The 24,216-nt window shown below is 38.6% G+C and overlaps 1 protein-coding gene across 1 annotated transcript; it reads right to left on the minus strand.

The window, feature by feature from the left end:
* Positions 1–3,790: 3,790 nt before the first annotated feature.
* On the minus strand, positions 3,791–14,461 carry LOC132601496 (uncharacterized). The gene is made up of 4 exons (XM_060314580.1): positions 14,311–14,461; positions 5,221–5,438; positions 4,905–5,142; positions 3,791–4,026 (listed from the first exon to the last, which is right to left on the minus strand). Exons 1-4 carry the CDS (start codon positions 14,459–14,461, stop codon positions 3,791–3,793), a joined length of 843 nt encoding a protein of 280 aa, XP_060170563.1.
* Between the last annotated feature and the right edge of the window lie 9,755 nt (positions 14,462–24,216).

Here is a 24,216-nt window from a genome sequence, read left to right on the forward strand (position 1 = left end):
GTACAGGACGTTCTTGTTGAGGAAGAAACCATGCGCCAACTTCCTGATAGCCTTCTTCGGTTGTTGGTTATTCCTTCGGGATATTCTCTTTTCTCCAAGTACACTTTGATGTCAGTGTACCAAGGTTTTCCATCAGTCTCTACCTCTACAAAAGCACAGTGGGCTGGTTGATCTCTGATTTCAATTTTGACAGGATCAATGTATCTATTGTTGGGATGTTGAATCATGGATGCTATTGTTTCCAATACATCAGCAAACGCATTCTGGGTTCTCGGTATGTGTTTGAACTTGACTTCTTGGAACCGATCTGGCAATCTTTGCACAAGTCCAACATATGGTATTATCTTTTCATTTTTGGTGGCCAACTCTCCCGGAACCTGATGGATTAGCAAATTCGAGTTGCCGATTACCTGAAGTTTTTTCACATCCATGTCGAGGGCTAAACGTAGACCCAAGATGCATGCTTCATATTCAACCATGTTGTTGGTGCAACTGAAGCTCAACTTGGCTGCCACCAGATAATATTGGCCCAAATCTGAAACCAAGACGACCCCGATTCTTGATCCTTTAAAGTTGACAGCTCCATCAAAGTATACTTTCCATCCTGACTCATCTTCACTTTCTTCGCCTTTAATTTTCATTATTTCTTCATCCAGGAAGTAAGTCCACAAAGGCACGGGATTATCATCTACTGGACTTCCTGCCAGTAAATCTGCTAGTGCTTGCCCTTTGACTGCTTTCTGCGCGACGTATTGAATGTCGAACTCACTTAACAACATTTTCCATTTGGCCAACTTCCCTATGGGCATGGGTTGGCCAAAGATGAACCTTAGTGGATCCATTCTTGAGATCAAATGGGTCGTGTATGCAGCCATATGATGTCTCAACTTCTGAGATACCCAGGTTAGAGCGCAACACGTCTTTTCCACCAAGGAATATTTGGATTCACAGGGTGTGAACTTCTTTCTGATGTAATAGATGGCTCTCTTTTTCTTGCCTGTTTAATCATTTTGTGCCAACATGCATCCAAATGCTTTTTCTAATATTGACAGGTATAGCAGCAAAGGACTTCTTGGCCTTGGCTGGACCAAAACAGGTGGATTTAACAGGTATCTCTTTATTGTTTCAAAGGCTTACTGATAGTCCTCTGTCTATTTAGTTGGAGTATCTTTCTTGAGTAGTTAGAGGATTGGCTCTATGATCACTGTAGACTGGGCGATGAAGCGTCCGATGTAATTCAACCTTCCTAAGAAACTCATGACCTTTTTCTTCATTCTTGTGGTGGTAGTTCTTGGATTGCTTTGATCTTAGTGGGATCTAACTCAATACCACGATGACTGACTACGAACCATAGTAATTTTCCAGCAGGCACTCCAAATGTGCATTTTCCAGGATTCAACTTCAAATCGTACTTATGGAGCCTGTCAAAGTATCTTCTTAAATGTTCGAGGTGGTCCTCACCCACTCGGGATTTGATGACGACGTCATTCACATACACCTCAATCTCTCTATGCATCATATCATGAAAGATGGCAGTCATCGCCCTCATGTAAGTGGCGCCGCCATTCTTGAGTCCAAAATTCATTACCCGGTAATTATATGCCCCCTATGGTGTGATGAATGCCGTCTTTTGAGGATGTTCTTCATCCATCAATATCTAATACTAGCCCGCGTAGCAATCCACAAAAGATTTCTCCTCATGCTTGGCGCAGTTATCAATGAGTATGTGAATGTTCGGGAGTGGAAAATCATCCTTTGGCCTAGCGCGGTTAAGATCGCGATAATCCACACAGATCCTTATTTTTCCATCTTTCTTTGGTATCGGAACTATGGTTTGCCAACCATGTCGGGTACGGTGTCACCTTAACAACTCCTGACTGAATCTGTTTTTCCACTTCTTCTTTAATTCAGATGCTGACATTAGGCTTAGGCTGCTTGATTTTCTGTTTTACCGGGGCAAACCCTTCAAGGATCGGCAGCCTATGGGAACCAATGTTCATACTCAAACCCGGCATATCGGCGTTTGGCCAAGCGAAGACATCTTCATACTCTTTCAGCAAGCTCCGGTACCCTTCTATCTCATTTTCTGTCAAATGCACACTTATTCTAGTTTCCTGAACCAACTCATTATTTCCCAGATTAACTGTCTCTGTTTTCTCTAGGTTTGGCATTGGTCTGTTCTCATATTCTTCTTCGACATCTATCAACCCTTCTGGTTTAGTTATCTCTTTTTGTTGATCGTCATTTTGTTCGTCGTCGTTTTTACTTGTTTCGTAACATGTCATGACTTTATTTGTGGCCTCTGTATTATTACTGTAAAACAAAATAACACGGTTATTAATCATGTAAAAGTAATTTTAATTGCGTATTTATATATATATATATATATATATATAGACACACACACACACACACACATATACACACACATATGTATATATATTTATATAGCTATAGTAAAACGATTTTGTCTTTATTATAAACTTTGAGGCGTTTTCTTTGAAATTTTAAAAGAGTAATACAAACTGCGGTCCTGACTCGGAATGGAACATTGAGCCATTTCCGTTATTAAACAACACGTAAATAAGAAAACATGAAAAGGCGATAAGTCGGGCCTCAAAGCTGACTTTAGCCTTTTTTTCTTAAAAATGAGCATTCTTTCTACCGCTGAGTGAACAACGGGGTAGAAGTCCATCCGTTTGTTGTTTCTCCTAGTTCAGCATGACGAATCTCTAATGCTTCAAAGCATTCTTCAATGATGGCGGCACATTCTTCTTCCCAAAATAGCGTCCCTAAACCCTCTTCTGGATCTTCGTTGTTGTGACCCAATGGGCATGCTGTGAAGGACTGGTATAGATGAGGGAACGACTTTCTCATTTCAACGGGACCTCTCAGCCCGTATTCTGCTTCTTCTTCTTCTTCTGCTTCACATGGCTCGTATCCAACCCCAAATCGATATTTCCTATTTTTGATACTCGTTGGTTCTTTAATTCCTTGTAAGTTTTTTCCCAGACCTTTCCTGGGCTCAAACCCACTCCTTAACATAGTTGTAGCAACCATTTTGTAGATTAGTGGAATAGGGGTATCTTTATCATCTCGCCTACAATCTATCATGGCTAGTTTAACGGTGTGAAAATCAGCGCCAACTGGTGACTTCCCTATGACTGGTACAAAGTTTTCCGAATAGTTGTGGACACTTCCTTTAACGTGAATCACGACTTCTTGATCATCCCATATTAATTTGAGAGATTGATGTAACGAAGATGCTACAACTCCAGCGGCGTGCAACCATGGTCGGCCCAACAATAGGTTGTAGCTTGTTTTAATGTCCATGATGACGAACTCCACTACGAACACTGCGGGGCCCATTTGTATGTGTAGATCTATTTCTCCAATTGGGTCGCTGGTTGCGCCATCATAAGCTTTTACCTTGGTTCGACTCTGACAGATCTTGCCAACATTATACTCGAGTTATTTCAAAGTTGTCACAGGGAATACATTCAACCCAGCTCCTCCGTTAATCAGCACTTGGGGAATAATCTTGTCACGACAGTTGACCGTTCTGTGCAGGGCTTTATTGTGGGACTTCCCTTCCTTTGGTAATTCATCATCAGAAAATGGTAGCCTATGTGCTCGCACAACATACCCTATAATTTCGGCCAATGTTTCACTTGTAGTGTCGGCGGGTACTTGGACTTCATCCAAGGCTTTCATTAAAGCTAAGCGATGTTGAGATGAACTGATTAACAGGGACATTACCGATATCCTGGCAGGATTCTTGTGCAGGTGCTCAACAATCGAGTAGTCCTTGACTGGCATTTGCCTCCAGATGTTTTTCAGCTTCGCCTTCTGTGAATGGTCTTTTCTGAGGGTTTTTGCGACGTGGCGCTTTGAGCACAGGTACTTCTGGGGCATAACACCTTCCTGACCTGGTCATACCCTGAACCACAACAACTATCTCTTTTTCTTTATTGACCATCATTTGGTGCGGCGTTTTGAGCATAAAGGGTGCATTCTCAACTTGTCCTGACGTTTTGAGTATGAATGGCTCGTTATGAATTCGAGAGATTATTGAGGGTTATTTGAGCATGAAAGGCTCTATTTTGGCTACAGTAGATGTCTCGGATTTATTTGTTAGAGGACTTAACACTTCTCTTCACTCTTGTAAAAACAACGAGGCGACCGTGCTTTCCAACCCTTCAATATCTGGACGAATTATCACCGGGCTCTCTTCCCATTCATCACCTTTTTCTATCATGTGAATTTGGTTCCCTCCATGATTTGGGAGCGAATTTGTGTCCATATTCGGAGGTATTGGTTCTAGGATAAGCTCATGATTGTCAATCATATCCTGTAGTTTGTGCCTTAGGTTTATGAAATATTCGGTGGCATGGCCAACTTGGTTAGAATGGTAGGAGCAAGTGAAATTCGGCCTGTACCATCAATCCGTGGGATTAGCAGATTTTGGTGGAACAATGCTCATTCGCCGGGCATCTCTTAGCTTAGCAAATAAACTTTTCCTTGATTCTGGCAAAGGTGTGAATGATCTCATAGGTTTCCTTTGGGGTGCCTCATAATTTGGTGGCGGAGGCTGGTTTTCAAAAGTCTGGTTTTTGGAGTTTGGTTATTGGGTACTGGCATTCGATAATTTGGTCGTCGAGCTCGGTTGGTAGGTGCTGGTATTTGATAATTTAGTTGTGGAGCTTGGTAGCCAGGTTGTGCGTAGCACACGGACATTGGGCTATATTGGGGTAAAATGATTATATAGTTGGTTGGTGGAGGTGATTGGTAGTTATCTGGATTTTTATGGGTCATCTCCTTTCCTCGGCTTTTCGGGCTTGTAGTTCTGGAAACATAGGCTATATTTTATCTTTTCTTTTTGCCACCTGCGGCGCCAGACACACCTGCTCTGTTTAGTATACTGACAATCCTATCGGTCTTGAGGCTATCTTCGATATCATCCCTAACGGCGACTAAATCTACAAAGGAACTCCCATTCATAGTTATCATTTTGTCAAAACAATCGGCTTTTTGGTACCATATGAATGCGGCTACCAGCTCGACTTCAATCATAGGTGGATTCACATGCGCCGCTTCATCTCTCCAGTGACGGGCATATTCTCTGTAGGTTTCAGTCAATTTCTGACGAATTTTCTCGAATGCGAAGAAATCAGGCACATTTTCCACATTGAAGCGGAATCTTTCCATGAATTAACTTGCCATTTCTTCCCATGTTTTCCATCGGCTAATGTCTTGAGAGATAAACCATTCCATAGCTGTTCTTGACAGACTTCGACTAAACAACCTCATGAGCAAGGCTTCATTTCTGCCATTTCCAACCAACTGGTTGCAATAAGCCCTCAAGTAAGCTCTGGGATTGCCCGACCCATTAAAGTGATCAAAGTTGGGAATTTTGAAGCCTTTTGGAGGACCCAGGTCTGGGTGTATGCACAAGTCAGATTATCTTAACCCTTCTTTCTTTTTAGAGCCATGTTCTAATTCGGCAATTTTCTTCCCCATCTCCTTCTCGATCTTATCTATTCTTGCTTCAAAGAACCTTTCCATGTTCTCCAATTCTGGCGAAGAGTCAATATGGGTGACATGGTATTGAAAAGTGAGATTTAGTTGTATGAGATGGATCACAGGAACTCCTGTTGCCCTAGAAGCTTGATGAGCATTTGCGTTTGTAGCGTAAGCAGGTGTTTCAAAAGCTGGGGTTTGGTGGGAGGCGTTCCCCACATGGGTGGTATTTTGGAGTAGTGGAGTTTGAAAAGTAGCCCCAGTCTGGGTTTGTGGGAAATGGTCGAGAATTGGTAAATCCAGATTTGGAAAAGTGGGTGGAGGTCTCCTAGCTTCAACATTAGTAGCGTTTTTTTTTCGGCCCTCAGGTGGTCTGCTTCCTCTATAGCTTTAGCCAATTGCCTCATCTGCAAGCTAACAACCTCTTCCGAAGGCATTCCAGCTATGCCAACTACTAGGGTACCTTCAACTAAAGTAATTCTATTTGGTGGAAGAGTTTCTAGCATGTTTTCTTCTTGAGGGTTTAAGGACGCTGCGACAGGTTTTGATCGAGTAGCTGGTGCCAGCGAATCGACCCCTGTCTATACGAGGAAACAACTCAAAAGCTCCCAAGTTAGCGTTAGGTTTAAGCATGAAGCATAAGGTATCACGTTGTTTATAGTTTATAGCATATATATTCTTATATTTTATTTCAACCCTTGACTGATTCACATTCCAAGGGTATTTTGGTCTTTTTGTATTTTTTTTTTTTTTGGAATATTGATTTTTCGATAAGTGGTCTTTATGGTTGATTTGCTTCTACCCATGTTGTAGTAAGGGGAATTTAGATTTTATTTATAAAAGGACCGAGTCTTAAATAGACTGCCTACGTATCCCAGAGGGAAATCAGGTCCATCCATTGTTCAGGAATACACACAAAAGGTTTTTTCCTATGCTACCCGAAACTTAGTTTTTCTACCTTGACCAGGCCTTAAGTTGGCTTCCCACGTATCCCCTGATGGGACATCAGGTCGGCGTGGTTCCGTTTACATAAAAAAGGAAAAGGATACTCTATCTTATTGAAAGCAGTAAAGGGATACTTATGTTTTTCTACCCAACCATACTAAGCAGGTCTTCATTGTCTTCCTCATCTTCATCTTCTATCTTTGTCTTCCCGCGACAATCCAAACATGGCTTTCATTCACGAGGCATTCCAGTTCAAGCTTGAAATTCACACATTCTTCAATGTCGTGGCCAGGGCAGCCATGGTGATACACACAAATCCTTTCTTTCGGAGATCCTGGGCGACCCTGATAGGTTTGTGGCATTACTCTTATCTTCTTCACACTACATAGTAGGGAGTGGATCCTGGTGTATGACTCTTCGAATTCGGAAAAGTCGCTTCTCCAGAATCTAACCTTTGATATCCTTTCCGAATGATTCCTTTCTTGGTCAAAGTCAGGAAAGAGTGGGTGTCATGGCCCGGCTAGAGGCCATGAAGGGTACCCAGAGCTGACTACCGAGCACCACTCATCCTGCTAGTCATCATACTCAACCTGAACATATATATGAACCCCAAAGCTATACATGGATATACATAAGCCCGTATAGCTACAAAAATAATATACAAAAATTTACACTGACAACATCACAGGACACAACTTACCCACACGTACGTATCAATATACTGGCGGGTTATACGGTCATATATATGGGTCGTATCTTTTATACGGTCCCTATAGTGAACCGTACAATCCACAGTTTTTCGAAGCTTGTCCTCGTCTACTCGTTTTGCCTCCAATCCTTATGGAAACTTCTTAACACTTGTTTAACACTTCATCAACAGTCTAAGGGGAATTATAACTATTCTTTAAAACATCATTAGGTTCACGTTAACTCGGTGCTTTGCAAACCCCTTTTCAAAACATGGCTTATGCTTAACATTCTTTAATAAACTTTCTTCTCGTGCTTCAAACGTCTTCAGAATCTTAATGGAAACCATTTGATGAAAATCAAGAAGCTATATTGGGCTTTTGTTATTTAGGGTGTCAACAACAAGCTCTTGTGAACCCAAGAATTGGTATGTGGACTTGTGTTCAAATTCAAGAAGCCCAAGGATGATTTCAAGCCCAAGAAGCCAAGTTAAAATTATTTCCTTCTTAAATTCGGATTAGTTGTTTTCCTTGCTCTAGTAGGTTTTACTTTCCCCTTTCCTTGTAGAATAGGGATTTTACTTTCCTTGTTTTAGCTATTTCCTTTCTAGAGTAGAATAAGGATTTGTAGTCATCAAAGAAGAGACCCTAGGCCTATATAAAGGGTTTTTATTCTTTATTAAACACTATTCACGTTTTTGAGCATAAACCCTAGTTTGCAATAGAGTTATTTTCTCTATTTGGTCTTCTTTATCCTTGTTTTTGGTTCCAAGCAAGGTGGTGATAGTCTTTATCTTGTTTTCAATAGCGTGTGGTGTTTCTTTATCACGTAAGTTGATTTCAAGTGGTGACTTAGGAACTTTATTTGTTCTTGATCATTCAAGAACGCGTTTCTTGATTAAAATTCGTTCTAGTTCATACCCAAAACCTTAATTTTCTTTCCATCGTGCCGGCCTCAATACTTACTTGATTTAAACGATTCAATAGTTATTTTTATAGTTCAGATTGTCATCTTTCACATAGCTTTTGAATCACTTTAATCCAACGCCTATAACTTGAGATACGCCCGATTCTTGAATCTGCCCATCAAATCGCTTCAAGAACAAGATCCTGGTCGATTGGTTCTTTGTTAACTCGAAGAATCACATCACCATTAAGTACTACTTCTTACTCATAGAAACTGTCACGACCCGACTAGGCATGGTGGAATCATAAGCAGCCCGCATTAGTGGTGACATGTCCGGCCATCTAGGCACGGTGGAATCATAAGTAGCCCGCATTAGTGGTGACATGTCCGGCCATCTAGGCACGGTGTAATCATATCGTCATATGCCCATCGTAACTAAACATCTTCATACATGGCATAGGCGTATTATAAACTTACATTATTGATTATCTCATGGACATATCATAACTTAGCATCCTTATACATATCATGGACTTATCATATTCTTATTATACCATTATCATAATGCATGACTGGAAACTTAAGACAATTATACTCTATCGGGGTGACATAAGGTCGTGAACCTCCGATTCCATTATTGAGCATTTATAAGCATTCTGCCTCACCTTGAAGGAAATAGTATATAAGGTGAGTGTATACAATAAACGACATCATTAACGTTATAAGAACATCATATCATAAACTCTAGAATCTTTATACTTAACTCATCCTCATTGTTATTGGGCTCGTAACATATCTCTTATCTCATGTAATTATTCATGAACATAGACTCTTAGCTTCTCAGGATATAGAGGATCCATGGAAAGAGGAGGACAAATCATACCATAGGATTCATGCCATAGAAATAAAGGACTAGCCTCACATACCTTTTCATTTAGCTACTCTATCGCTTGAACGTTCCTCTTCGATATTCACGTTTCTACCTTCAAGAGAAGTCCCACTAACATTAGCTAATCGATTACTTAAACGTACTTACTAAAGTTAAAGAAAATTGGGCAGAATTTCCTTTGTTTATACTACTTTCCCCATATTCTTTATCAACTCCCAAACGTTCATAACAACATTCATAATATCATCGTCATTATTCAATTCCTACAATTTACTCTCATGGTCATCCATAGTCATAAGCATACTACAACATTACATTCATTTTCATCTAATATTTCTCTCATACTCCTAACTTCATTCATAACGTGATTACAATCTCAACATATCAAGATTCATGATTCGTATTAATCCACTATTCACAATTGTCACAAATCTCACCTTTTGTAATCCATTTTCCATTTTCTTCCATAATCCAAGTGTTTCAACCTTTTCATACCTTAAAAAACATATAATAATCATGAAACTCACCTTTGAATGCGTAGGAACGGGGTTTGGTTGGTAATACTTCACTTGGAGAAAACCCTAACTTCACTCCCAAGAGAATTCTTGACTTGGAAGAACACTAGTGAGCTTCCTTGCACTTGATTCACTTGAATTCTTGAGATTGATCTTTGTTTTCCTTTGTATTCTTGTAGATGAAGTTTGTGGAACCTTCTAGAGGTCTTGAGATATGAACAAGTGTGTGGGACTTCCACGGACACTTGTACGGTCCGTGGAATATTGTACGGCTCATACAACTGGTGGTGGATCACCACCAGGAAACCATCATCTCTGCTGGGTATTCTACGGACCAGTATATGGTCCGTGGAAAGTTTCACGGTCCGTGGGTGTGGTCGTGGAACTCACAGCTTTTTCGGAGTTGTCCGCATCGTTTCGTTTGATCTCCAATTCTTATGGAACCTTCTTAGCACTTTTTTAACACTACATTAACAATATAAGGAAAGTTATAACTCTTCTCCAAGACACTATTAAGTCATTATTAATTCGATTCTCATAATTCTCTTCCGATACACCACCTATACCTTTCCTTACCTCAAATGTCTTTGAAATCTCGATTAGGATCATCAAATGCTATTTCTTACTTATCGAAATATCGTATACGTCATGCGCTTCACTAACCTATTCACTGTGCGCTAATGGGGAATTTTTCCAAAGTGTAACAGAAACTTCATATACTTCTTACCCTGTGTTAGTCTAGTCACTTGGCAACGACATGAAATTTTCTGAGGTGTAACAGTGGGGCCCTCATCGTTGGCTAATTCTCCCTTGATCAATCCATTGGATAAGTTTCCTTTCCAATGCTCCACACTCATTGGCGGTATGTCCTGACTGCCTTCGGTGGTAGAGGCATTTTCAATAAATCATAGAGGGAGCACATGGTGGCAGCAGATTTGGGCTTTGTGCATATACGCCTAAGCTCCCTAAAGTCTCTAAGAGTTCTTGTTTGGAAAGCTCTACTGGCGTACCCCATTTGCGTGATCTTGTTCCCTTAAGAACGATTGTACATGAAACTGGAGGTTCTTTGAGCTGAGATTCGCGCGGGTCTCCATAGACTTTTAGATTGGGGGTAAGTAGTTGGTCATCTCCATATGGTATGGGGTCAAGCCCTTCTTGTTGATTGAGCCAAATGGTTCTTCAAGTGTCTTTCGCTATTTTACCCGATTGGCAGGGTGTTGCTTAGTTAGTTCCTCAACATAGGCAAGGAGGGTTTTCGCTTCTTTCATTTTCTTATTGGCCGCCTTAGTGGTTTGGACAGCTTCTTTCATTCTAGCAGTGGGTAGGTCCACTCTATCATCCCATTGTCGGTTTTTCTCACTTGTTGCTTCCATGTCCTCATCGTCACTGACTGTTATATCCCGCATTTTTGTGCAATCGGATAATTCAAGATAATCGCGGGAAGATAACAAGCAAGGCCTTATTTTTACTTTGTTTGGCACATGAGTTGCTTATGAAGAATTTAGAAGCGGAAATATTAAGAAAGGCTAGGGGCAAAAAAAAAAAAGGTAAATTCGCAATATGACTCGTGGAAATATGGAGGAAGGCGAAGGGAAAATTTGAAATTTGGAAAAAATTAAAATTTGTCATGAAGTGCAAAACAAAACACAAAAAAAAAAGTGGGCTTGATCTTTTGGGCCAAGGTTGGCCGTCCACCCTTCTTGATGGGCCAAGCCCATATGGGAATTAAATGAATAGTTTAAAAGATGACTTAATAGTCATCTAATTCACATAATTCTCTAGAAATTTCAAGAGAACAAAAAGAAGAGAAGAAGGAGAAATACCTTCAAGGCCATTCGGCCATAGCAAGAGTCAAGAAAAACCTTGGAAAATATTTCTTCAAAAATTATTTTCTACCAATTGAAGGGTTCCTAGTAAAGTGAAGTGGTCTTTGGAGCAAGAAAACTCCATATTCTTGCAAGTTATAAGTCTTAGCTAAGGGAGAAGCCAAGGAAGAAGGTAAGAATTCATTCTTCTCCTTTCTTTATATGTTATGGATGTTTGTGCATGTTGTAGTGTACAAAAATGAGTGAAATTCATGAAGAATATGGATATAGGGGTGGTGGCCGTGAGTTGTATAGTATATGTATAGCCGTGTATATTTGTTGAATTGTGAAGGACTGGTGAGCAAGTTTTATTTAGTAATTTGGTTGTTGTGTTGTGGATTTTATGTTGCAAATAAAAGCTTAATGAGCTTAGTGAAGTTTTAGTAGTTGGAGGCTTGTTTTGGAAGTTTATGTAAATTGAATATGATGTTCTTGCATGTATGGAATATAATGTTGTTAGTATGATGTTGTTAGTGGGTAAATTATTAGGTTATTATTGTTTTTATTGGAGTTGGAAGGTCTTGAAGAAAGTAGTATATTGATTGATTTGTTAGAATGTATCTTGGGTTGATTATTGAAATTGTTTGTATGATTGTTGGCATTGTTGTTGATAGTTTGGCCGGGTTGAATTCCCGGATTGTTGTTGATTAAAATTTGCCAAGTTGAAATTTTGGGGATGGTGCATTTACAGGGGAAGTGCTGCTGAAATTTCGGTAGACAAATGTTACTTTAAGACTCAACTTCTAAAATGCTCAAATTAATGTTTGGTAAATGTGACCAAATTGTAGATTTTGGCGAATTTGGAACTTGAGTTTGGAGTGGCGTAAAAGGCGGAAAAGGTATGTAAGGCTTCACCCTTCCTTCTTTGGCATGTCTTAGACGTAATAGGCTTGGATACGAGCCTTGGGGACTACTCTATCTCTAGAAATCCGAGTTTGAATTTGACCCTTATTCATTCAATAGAATTGAATTAGATGCTCTAGGCTTAATTGGAAAAGTAGTTTGAATATATGCAACTTCCACAAACGGAACTAGAATATCCTAAAACTTTCGTAGGTAACTCCATCAAGTCTAGGATTCTAAGGCATAATATTCCTTCTAATAATTCGTAATGTTTCCGAAACGTTTATTCTTTTCCAAGACAAAGGTGTATGAGTTTGTAAGCTTTTATGACTATAATGATGAACATGCTTTTGTAATGATAACCATGATGTCAAAGAAGAGGATAAGCCTAGAATGATTATGATAAGAATGGTTTCATGTCAAAAAGTTTTGAGTTAAAGATTCAATATGAATATAAGAATAATGAGATAGTTCTTGATTTTAATTCCCTTCCTTTATTATGACTTTATTTTCTAAAAACTCCAAGGTCTGAGAGTTGATGTTTCAAGAGGCTTATGATCTTATTCTATGTTTTCCTCTTAGTGTTATCCTTCGTTGATAGTCTCATCTTATAACTATCGTTCCTTCAAGGTGAGACAAGCGGCCATGGTTATTCCATAACGTAATCGGAGGTTAACGACCTTACGTCACTCCGATGGATATATGACTTTCTTTGGGCTCTCATGCATGCTTTTTATATGTTATAAGTATATGTATACGTATATGGGGAAGACGGGAAAAGGGAAGGCGCTATAGACGCACAGCCACCTGATCAGTTGGAGTATGATACATGATATCGTCCCGGACACGGGATATATGGCTAAATGGATCGGAGCCGACGCCTCGGCAATATGATATGTTCTATTTTCTATATATATATGAAAAGAGATGTTTTCCAAGAAAGTAAAGTATTATATGCACATATGGATCGGGCTGCACGTTCCGCAGCAATATGTTATAGTATATGCACATATGGATCGGGCTGCACGTTCCGCAGCGCTAAGCATGCATGGTATCCGCCAAAGGGCACTTATATGTACAGGTTATTCTTCTATCTCATGACATGCTCTATGTTTCTTTTATGTCATTATCCTTGTTCCATATTTTCCGTATGTTATTATTCATGCCTTACATACTCGGTACATTACTCGTACTGACGTCCTTCTTGTGGACGCTGCGTTTCATGCCACGTAGGTGAGCAGGCAGACAGGTTTGGTTCCTAGGAGCTCTATCGGCGGTACATTGGCAACGCTCTAGTTGTTCCGGAGCCTCAGTTTCTTGGTACTATTTTTGTGTACATATTCGGGCACGGCAGCACCCGACCCTCCTTGTTATCATATGTATTTTGTTTAGAGGCTCGTAGACAGATATGTACAGCCAGATGTTTCATAACTTGTTTATTCCCGTCGATGTATAATATGTTAGTAAAGTTTATTAATACGCGTTTATACTAATGTTATTAATGGTGGAGTTAATTAAAGAAATGATAATATGCATTTATACGGCCCACCTAGTAGTAAGAGTACGATACGAGATAATGGGTGCTCGGTACAAGTATCGGGTACCCGTCGCAGCCCCTAGTTGGGTCGTGACACTGAATAGGTTGACGTAAGGAGAAGTCACACTCATAATGTCTGGAGTCTCCATTTCCTATTAGCAAATCAACCTTTTAAAAGTGGATCTAGATTTGTTTTAGGGGTTATTTCCTTTGTTTTTCTTTTGGGTAGTGTCTAGAATGTGGACCAATCAAGAGTTTCGACAAAATATATGATTTTCACACAAAGCAGTTATATCAAATAAGCATTCAGACAGTACATAATTCACTTTTCTATACCTCATTGCTCCGAGGCTACTAGCATATGAAGCAGAATTTTGCCATAAGTAAAACAAATGTATCATTCCCGAAAAAAATCCCAGTGCTTTTAATTAATAGTATTTTCCCAAGTGGGGTTACAAGGCTTTTAAAGTAAATGCAATAATCAGAAAAAGTCCCCTCCACGGACAGAAATCTTCTCTCTATCATCTCGTGCCTTCTTGGCCCTTTGAAGGGCGGACTAAATGGCTACATGGGCTGGCATCAATGCTGTCCCAATCCACTGACCCCTCTGATCGTCAGGAAATGACGTCCCTGTATCCATAGCTCCTATAACAAAAGTGTCAAGCCATTCCAAGCTCTTTAATGAGGCATCCGCCTCGTTTGTCAAACTCTTAATTATCTCCTGGTCATTTTCTGTTTTTGCTTGATGATCCATTTCTCTTCCTTCTATTCACCGTTTCATTCTTCTAACTTGAATTTCATTTGCGCCTTCCCTATCCTTGGGAAACTTTTACAGATACGATCCTGGAGCGGCGATACCAGCTAACTCAGCCTTAAGCCACTCGTAGTAGTTGTCATCATGACTTGGATTGTTTGGATCTTCATCCAACTTATGTTCCTTTATCACATTCTTCCAATATTTCTGAGCATATTTTATACCCTCGATGCGACCTTCTTCATAATCTCGTACAAACTCTCACATATTACCCGCTTTCGGAATAACCTGTCTCATGCCAAACCGTTTAAGTACCCTCAATGGTACGCAGGATCTGATTCCCCTAATTCCCATAAGCAGTAGATATGGAGGCCTACGGATTTTAACACAAATAGTCTTAGAATGAAAATCAAGTACCCTCTACCTGATGTGTTCTTCTCTCTGTATGGAAAAGATGTGAGCCCATCATATTTTATCTTGAACCCCACAAGGCATAGCAGCGACTCCCAAGTCCTCCTCTCTTAGGGCTGGATCTCGGCGGGTAGATAAATCGTTCTTATCTAAATTCTTAAGTATCCACCATTGAACTAAGAGGCTGCAACCCTGGAAATGATAATAACGGTTGTGGCATTTCCCCAAAGCTCGGTATATATCTGATAAGATAATAGGGATGATGTCAAAATATTTGGTAAGCCCATTTGTTGTAACTCCCCTAAGAACAGCATGGGCAACAAAGACAACTCGGGTATCAATAGCTAGGGAGGCATTTAGTGGAAACACCATGGTTCCCAGTAGACAGGTGATAAAGGCTAGTCTCTGGTTGGCTTCCCAGGATTGGGGTGAGGAAAACTCAATGATGTGGTTCTCGTACCCCTGTTTGGATGAATACCTCCTATATAACTCTCTAAAGGCTATAGTGGTTCCCTGTGCCCAATCGGCTCTGTTGACAGCAAACATGTCTTTGATTTCTTTCGGGGTAGGTTTGTGAGGGATAAGGATATTCTAAACTAATTTCTTTTTGGATCTGTTTGCACTTCCATCTCTTTCCAGGACATCTCTAATCTCTTCTAAAGTGAGAGTCATCTCTATCTTTCCAAATCTGAATACCATTCTGTCATTGTCCCAATAACCAGTAATAATCTCTAGCAGACCCGAATCCCCAGTCATATCTATCAACGAAGGTAGATGCCCTATACAACACTTTATCTCTTTCTTCTGAGCATTAGCCAAACCTTTCCACCATATCACTAAACCTGGTGGTGGACCCACAACCATATCAAACTGCACATCATGAGACATCTGCCAGACAAAACACTGTTCGTTCCCCCTCCTCCCGGAACAATAATTTATTTCACACATGGCACAATAATGCTTCCAAATAGCAAATAGTGGGAGGCAGTGTCTTCAAGTTTTTACACCATCTGAACACAGAAAGGTGTCTTTCCTGTCCGATTCAGGTAGGTCTGAAATACCCAAACCGATCTATGGTCAGCATGCGCTATATCAGTAGGGATTTGATTTCGCTCTAAGCTAATTATTCTAGAGTGGTTTTCAAGCGAATGACACAGGTTACCCATGCAGACAAGCTGAGGGTGAGCTCTCTAAGGCTGTGGGATGACCGCATGCCCACTCGACCTTAGAGACCCCCGAATAATATATTAAAGGTTTTTTAGTAAAGGTATGACTACAGCTCATCCTGCGTCCCCGCCCTTAGAAAAAATGTAAAATAAATGCCAGGAGTGGCGGAGTATACATGCATGAGATACTTATTTTTGCAGAAATGTAAACACATAAACAATTTATATCACTTAAATAATTTATACCACATAAACAGACAAAATATTGGAACCCTTATTGTTAGAACCTTAAATTGTCCCCAGCAGAGTCGCCATATGTAGCGGGTCATATTTTTTCCGATTCGTATTTGCACTTGTCTCATTTAAAAATGAAATTGTCCAGGGGAAGTACGGTTGTCAATCGTACCGGGAAAAAGGAAAAATATACTTCTACGTGGATGGTGCTCTAAATGGACTTTATTTTAGAGGCGCCACCTATTTTTTTGGAAATTAGGAAAAATCAATTCGAAAAGGGTTCATTTAAAGCAGTTAAGTTTTAAAAGAATCCTAATCTAACCAATGTATGGGTAAGGGTTCTGGTGACCCCCCGAGGAAGGTGTTAGGCACCCTGGTATTAAGGATCCGTAAAATACGGTTAACCTACGTGTTCTAATAATATGTCTATGTAGGTATAAATTGGTTGTGTTAAAAATAGCTTTGCTTTATATTTCCGCCAATAGAAATTAGTCTTTCATGCAAAAAGATGCTACTTTTCAAGAATCAAAAGTGGTAAGATTTACCCAAAATTGGGCGTTTAGGGTATCGGACTAGAACACTTAGGCTAATACCCGAAGGCTGTTAGCCTAAGTATGACTCTACGTAAGTCCACCTAAAAAATATTTCGAAGTGTAAGAAAGTAGTTTTAAGAAAATAATTTAGATATACTATTATAGTTCCATAAAATATTCTACATGCATATATATATAGTCCATTTTTTATTTCTAGGCTTTTCTATGTTTTAGTCAATTTTTATTCTTTAGCCTAAGTCTAAATAATCATATTAGTCTCACAAGTTTTGTCCAAGTCTTCCCACACGTCTAAGTCCATTGTCTTTTGCAAATGTTCAAATCAGTCCCAATCTTCCTAAAAGTTGGCAGTTTTAGTCCTTTAGTCAAATCAGTCCCAAATTGTGTTAATGCTCCAAATTTAGTCTTATCTTTTGTGGTAAATTCATTTTTTGGCGATTTTAAAACATGGCAATCTCATAAGGGTTCCAATTAGCATGATAATTAGGCAAATAATCAATTTAAAGTGTCTAATTTAAATGAGGTAGAGAGTTGGGCTGACCAAGCCCAAAAAGAAAACATTTATACAATCAATCTTGTTTTAATTCCACGTATGCTCCATTTTGCTCCAAGTTGGGTTGACTCGATATAGATACGTCAGTGGGCCCCAAACGGGTTTGGGACAGACAAAGGTACAAACGGATGTGCATGACATTAGTATATATTCATGAATTAAATTGAGTATATAAAAATAAATTATAATATTTATTACACAAGCAAAAAATAAATTACAATCTGTGTGAACCGGCCATCCTAATAATACAAAGCAACGGTAAATGATCAAAAATGGTCCAACCGGAAAATAGGCTCAAAGCAGCAGTAATGACAGACCAAGCATAGTAATAGGAGTGTCATGCCCAAATGACAGGCTCAAGTCTTTATTTCCTTACTCAAGTTTTCTAAGTGCCAAGCCATGATATGCGCAATATACAACTAATATACCACCCAATTTTCTTCTCAAATTTTCTAAGTGTCAAGCCGTAGTATACATAGTATACCATGGATATGCTAAGATAAGAGAGCAAAACCCATGAAAGGCATACCCTCTATACAGTTCAATATACACCATATATCCAGCACATACATATCCTCCAATACTAACTTAGACCACACAGGGAGCCACCAAGTCTAAACAAAGATCCACAACCCCCCTAAACTCATGTTCTAGCAAGGTTGAATGAACAACTAAAGCTAATCATAGTTTTAAAACTGATAAACAATAAGCTCAAAGCATGAATGTCAACTAGCATAGGAAAGGAAACAAGCAATTTCAAAACCAAACAAGTTGTGCAAAATCTAAGTTTAAAGCAGTCTTTAGTGAAGAACAATGATATAGAGGGGAATTATCACCTAGGATTATGATTAGCAGAGGACAAGATTCAAGGAAAAATGGGAAAAGACTGGTTTAGTCTCAATATTCTTCAGTTTCCAAATTTTCAAGTTACAGTCAACTAGATTTTGAAAACTCACTCAAACAGTTGACAAATCAAACTAGTGGTAGGAGACATTTCAATTCTTATTATTTTACAAAAATAAGATGTCAAAGAAACAAGTTCAAGGTCTAAAATTATTTTCTAAGTCAGTTTTAACCCCGCAGGTCTAGATGTCAAGCAACATAAGTCACAGATTTAAAAGCCTTCCCAGGTTCCCAAATTCTAGCTTAGGTTCAATCATAATTCACAAAAGTCTCAACTCAACACAAGAATCATCTTAGTATATGAATAACCTCATGGAAAACACTGATAGGGCCTAATGGTTTATACTCAGTCTTGTTCATAGAATTTAAACAAACTGGTCCAAATCAACTGTAGGAGAAAACAGAGTCTCGTTAAGCCATAAAGAGTGGTCATGGCAAGTCACAAATGAAAGGAGAAACTTATGTGAAAGCAGTTACAGATCCCACAAGGGTTTAAACCATAGCCAGGATAGGTTTATGGCACTATTCTAAGTTCAAACATCTCCCCAGACATGTCTTAGTTAAAATAAAGAAAGCCATGGTAGAATTCATACAAGCAAACAACAATAGGCAGTCTATAGTGAGCACACAGCTAAGGGAAAAGCACATAAATGGCTAAACATTCATATGGTGAATAAAGAAAGCTCATGTTAATCTCTTTTTAGTTTAGTCTTGGTTTGTTAAAGCATAGAATAATTCAACAGTATGCAAGGGACATAGGAAACAAGTTTCAACAATCAGACACATAGAAAAGATGGGAAAAAGAATCCTAAGTTTATCATTAGATTAGGTTTCATGCTTCCTATACTTAGCCCATTTAGATAACAATGTTAGACCAAGAAAACCAAGCAAACTATGAACAATGCTACTATCAGATGCAAATCACAAACCAGTAAAGAAAGTCAACCACCTCATACTTCCTATTCCTTTATTCCTCTTGGAAAAATCCTCAAAAGTAACAGAATCAACATCCATACAATATTCAGACTTCAAATCTCCTACAAAAAAATTTGAAAAGGCAAGTCACAGGTGTTTAAGGCCCTTATTTTAAACAAATATGCCACTTATTAGTCTTATAATTTAAATAGGTAAATTCGAGCAATCAAGTTTTGGACTTCTAATAACTGACAGGATTCAAGAGGGGCAATTCACAATGTAAGCCAAACAAATAACAGCCACAAGACAACCCTTCTCCTAAATCTTTTAAAGTCACAGAGTCAAGAACAAAAAAGTCAAAATCCCTTTTAAAGATTCTTGGAACTAACAGAGTTTCCATATCAACATACCAGGTTCAACTAAACAGTTTTAGGAAAAAGGGAGAGTCTTCAACATACCAGTTTTTAAAACAAGATTTGAAGCCATTTTTGCAAGTTTATGTGACAAATAAGAAGGACAACAGTCTTAGATTATGAAGGTGAGCTCCACATGAGCATGATAAGCCAAGGTTTAGATCAAATTCAAAGCAAATAAGGAAACACAGAATCTTAAACAAGAAGTAATTCCAGGTGTTAAGATCATTTTCAACTTCATAACAACCTTTAGAGGGTATTCCAAGATCAAACATTTATCAGGTTCCCAACTCTAGTTTCACAACCTACAATAAATCACATAGAATACAACAACAAACCTAGGTAACTGACCTACAAGGGGGGAGTAGACTCTAGTTTTTATATGAGTGTGTGTCAACGTGATATGGCAAATGAGGAGGATAGTTAGAACTTTTCTGGCCAAGGCATTCTCATCAGATCATACCAGCAATGACTTAGGTGGAAGATTAATACACACACAAGACCAAAGATATTCAAATCCTTCTAATAAACTAGTTAGACAAATTAGAGACCTATCCAGTTCTTATTTATTAACAAATTCTTCTTTTTAGAGTCTCTAGTTTACATTTAACCATCCTAGTGTCCCTTAAACAAGTGTACAAAGTCATTCCTAACTTTCAGATGTCTAGCCAAGTTACAGAATGTCAAAGACATATCCAATAAGGCAAATAGTTATAAAAGCAGATAAAGAATCACTTTCTTATAGTCATAGCATGTTATTCAAGTCCAGTAAGAGAGAATCAAGGGTTTAGGAAGTCACTCTTCATCGGTTTGGAGGGAAAATAATCCTAAAGAGATGAAAACACGTTCTAACATCCATGATATCAAACAAGCAGGAGATTAACACCTTTTAAGTTCAAATATACATGAATAAGAGTATAAGCATAATATATTGATCTTTCAGAGTTATTCTCTCCATCTGAAGTAGTCCTAGGAGGTCATTGAAGTTATCAGACAAGGCAGATTCAGAAAGAAACAAGGGTGCACATGAACAAATTATTTTCCAAAAAAAAAAAACAAGAATAAAGCCTTAATTTCATTCTTTTGAAGCAAGTTTCATTTGATGATCACTTAACCATCTCAAAGGCGCTCCTATCACTTTCCAATTACCATTTTTGACTAAGATTTAACTAATGATTAATGCATACAAGAAAGAGGCTTACTTTAGAGCTTTAAGCAGTTTAGATGATAAACATATGACAGTCCCTCACAAAAACCAACCAAGTAATCCATTCTCTATTAAGAATATCCAACAGCTAGAAAGCAGACTAGGTAACCATGACAGGACCAAAAGATATTCAGGAAATACATAAAACAACAACTTATTGTCTCAAAGAAGAATATAAGAGGTTCTCCTACAGCCTTTAAAACTAACATATGAGGCAATAAAAAGGGTCCAAAGTGAACACATAACTCATTTTAAACCTAGTAAACCTTGATACTTAAATAGTTAATTGCTAAAGAAACTTTCTTTTCCCCTTTTAAACTTCATTACACCCATTTTACATCATGGTAGCCTTAAACTTTCAATGAAACAGTAACTAACCAAAACTTGTACCAATAGGTAAAAACAAAATCACATATAAATAGACACAAATACTAAGTTCCTTAAATGAAATCTTGAAATGATTTTAGAATCACATAAAGGTAGATAATGCACCAAACAAATTGAAAACAATAACTATGGAAGAAAAAAAAATGCTGGAATAGGTTAGTACCTTTCTATGGGGCAACCAAAAGATCAAAGGAGGGATGATCAAGCTTCAACACCAAACACCAACAAAGACCTTAAAACAACTTCTTTTTTGCAATATTTAGTGAAAATTATATTCTTTGGAATGGTATATACTTTATAAGTTAGTATCTAGTCCTGTTGTTTTTTTTTTTTTGTATACTACTGTAGTATATATAGTATATATATTCCGTAGTGTAGTAGGATTTTTGTACTTAGAGTTTTTTTAGCAGAACAAAAATTCGGATCCCTCAAATGGTCACAAGACCTATTATTTATATCAATTCCCAGTAGGTTTTAGGGATAAAAAAGGTATATCCCTTCCATCAAAACATATTTTCCCACCTTAAATTCAAAATTTTCAAAAATCCAACATAGGTAAGGGAATTTTGTAACAAAATTGTACAGATAGTACCATTATCCAATCAGATATTATACACTTCACACATACAAACAAAAATCCAGCCAAATTGTGCAAAATATCCAACTCAAAATCCCTAAAAATTCTGAAAGTAACCGAATAGTACACATAGGACATATAAAAAACAATTCAAACGGTAACAAATAGTACTAAACAGATAAGAATCCTTAAAATCGTACACAAATGGGATGGGGTTTCTAGGGAATTTCCCCTAGGTCATGTTTATGTTACACCTGCTGTTTTATTGCAAGAAGATTCTGGCTTATTGGTGGTGTACACCTTCGGTTCGGTAGTCCGCACCAAAGCTTTGCTCACAAGATATTTTACTTTGTATGTGTACAGGAGTATAAGTATGCATTCTTGACATTACGAGGGAATTAGAAGTGAAACGAATCGAAACGGAGCAAAACGAAGCAGGTCCGAAAACTGCTAAAACCAGTCAGCGTCGACGGCCCAAGGGACTGAGCTGTCGTCTGGCGCCGTCGACGAGGTTCTGCAATCAGACATTTCAGGCGGCAGTTCGACGGGGCATGTCGACGGACTATCGAAGGGTCGACGATCATCAACCCACGGATCTGGAACTTTCCAGCCCTGGTTATAAATATAGGTTCCCACGTTTTATTCCATTATTTCCTCGAAAAATAGATTCTCCTCTCTCTAGAACTCTCCAAAACCCTCCCTCTACTTCCACAACAAATATATACTAAGAAACCCAGATCAAAAGCAAAGACTAAGAGATACATGTACAAGGAAGTTTATTAGGGTTTGTGAAGAGTAAGAATTTCTTTGGCATGCAAGTGGAGGATTTCATTCTAATGGAGTAGAGTGACTCAAGGTTTATTCCCAAGTGATTAAGGTGAGTTTTATATTTATTTCATATTATTGAGAGTATTGAGGGGTTGAAAGACTTGGATTATGGAAAGGAGAAGAATATGGAGTGCAAATATGAAAATAATAGTATTCTTGAATCATGACTTGACTTAAACCGTAGTTCTTGACTTGTAATGAATATAATCTTGCTATGAATAGTATTAAAGATGGTGTAAGGGCATTGTATGAGGATGGATACGGTATGGTGCTATAGCTAGGATTATGAAGGATTGATAGGGAATGTTGAGAATTGAATAATGTCGAACTTGTCGAAGTTATTGATTATGGTATTATGAATGTTGTTATTGATGTTTGGGAGCTGTTATATCATATGGAGGAAGTTGTAGAAACAAAGGAAATGCTGCCTAATTTTTGTTAGCTTTAGCTTAAGCTTAAATATGTTTCCGATTATCTAATCTTAGTATGAATTCTCTTAAATGTAGAATCGTGAACATTAGAGGGAAGCGTTTAATCGATAAAGTTACAGAGGCATAAAGGTATGTGAGGCTAGTCCCTTATTTTTCCAAGGCATGACTCCTATAATATGACTACCTTTAACTTTCCATGATTTTCTCATATTTCGAAAACTATGAATCTATGATTAGTAAGAGCTTCCCATGAAATAGAGATTAGAGATGCGTTGTGAATATGACAATGATGATGATAAGTCTAAATCTAGAGATTCCAAGGCTCACGATATGATATTCTTATGCAGCTAATGATCTTTATATGATTCCTTGATGTATTCACTATTGCTAGATTCACCTTATAATGCTAGTTCCTTCAAGATGAGGCATGATGGTCATGACTACTCCATAAAGGAATCGGGGGTTCTCGACCTTACGTCACCCTGATAGAGTTGTAGTATTTAATTGATTTCTAATGCATGCTTTATGATAAGTATATAATGATCAGATTACACTATGCCTAGATGGTCGGGCATGACACCGCTAAAGCGGGCGGCTTAAGATGACACTGTGCCTAGATGGCCAGGCATGACACCGCGAAAGTGGGCGGCTTATAATTACACAGCGCCTAGATGGCCGGGCATGACACCGCTAAGGCGGGCAGCTTAAGATAACACCGTGACTAGATGGCCGGGCATGACACCGTGAAAGCGGGCGGCTTATGATTACACCGTGCCTAGATGGCCGGGCATGACACCGGTAAGGCGGGCGACTTAAGATAACACCGTGCCTAGATGGCCGGACATGACAGCACTAGCGAGCAGCGTGTGATAGTTATTCGGACGCGGGTTAACGATGATGATACATATATGATATGCATACATGTGTTTTCCTTAAAAGGTTAAGCAGGTTATATATTCAGCTTATGCTTCATTGTTTATTTGTTATGCTATTATTATTCATGCCTTACATACTCAATACAATATTCGTACTGACGTCCTTTCTTTTTATGGACGCTGTGTTCATGCCCATAGTTAGACAGGGAGACGGTGCGGATCCGTAGGAGCTTATCAGCAGAATCACAGGAGCACTCAATTATTCCGGAGGTGCTACTTATGATCATATTCTTTTGTGTATATA

Source organism: Lycium barbarum, chromosome 7 (assembly GCF_019175385.1).
Source record: "Lycium barbarum isolate Lr01 chromosome 7, ASM1917538v2, whole genome shotgun sequence".
NCBI classification, from domain to species: Eukaryota; Viridiplantae; Streptophyta; class Magnoliopsida; order Solanales; family Solanaceae; genus Lycium; species Lycium barbarum.

Coding starts and splice junctions, on each gene's coding strand:
- LOC132601496 (XM_060314580.1), bottom strand. CDS start 14,461: ATGGATCATCAAGCAAAAACAGAAAATGACCAGGAGATAATTAAGAGT. Junction 5,439..14,310: donor ATTTCCTGACGATCAGAGGG/GTCAGTGGATTG, acceptor GCATACACCCAG/ACCTGGGTCCTCCAAAAGGC. Junction 5,143..5,220: donor GGAAAACATGGGAAGAAATG/GCAAGTTAATTC, acceptor AAAATTCGTCAG/AAATTGACTGAAACCTACAG.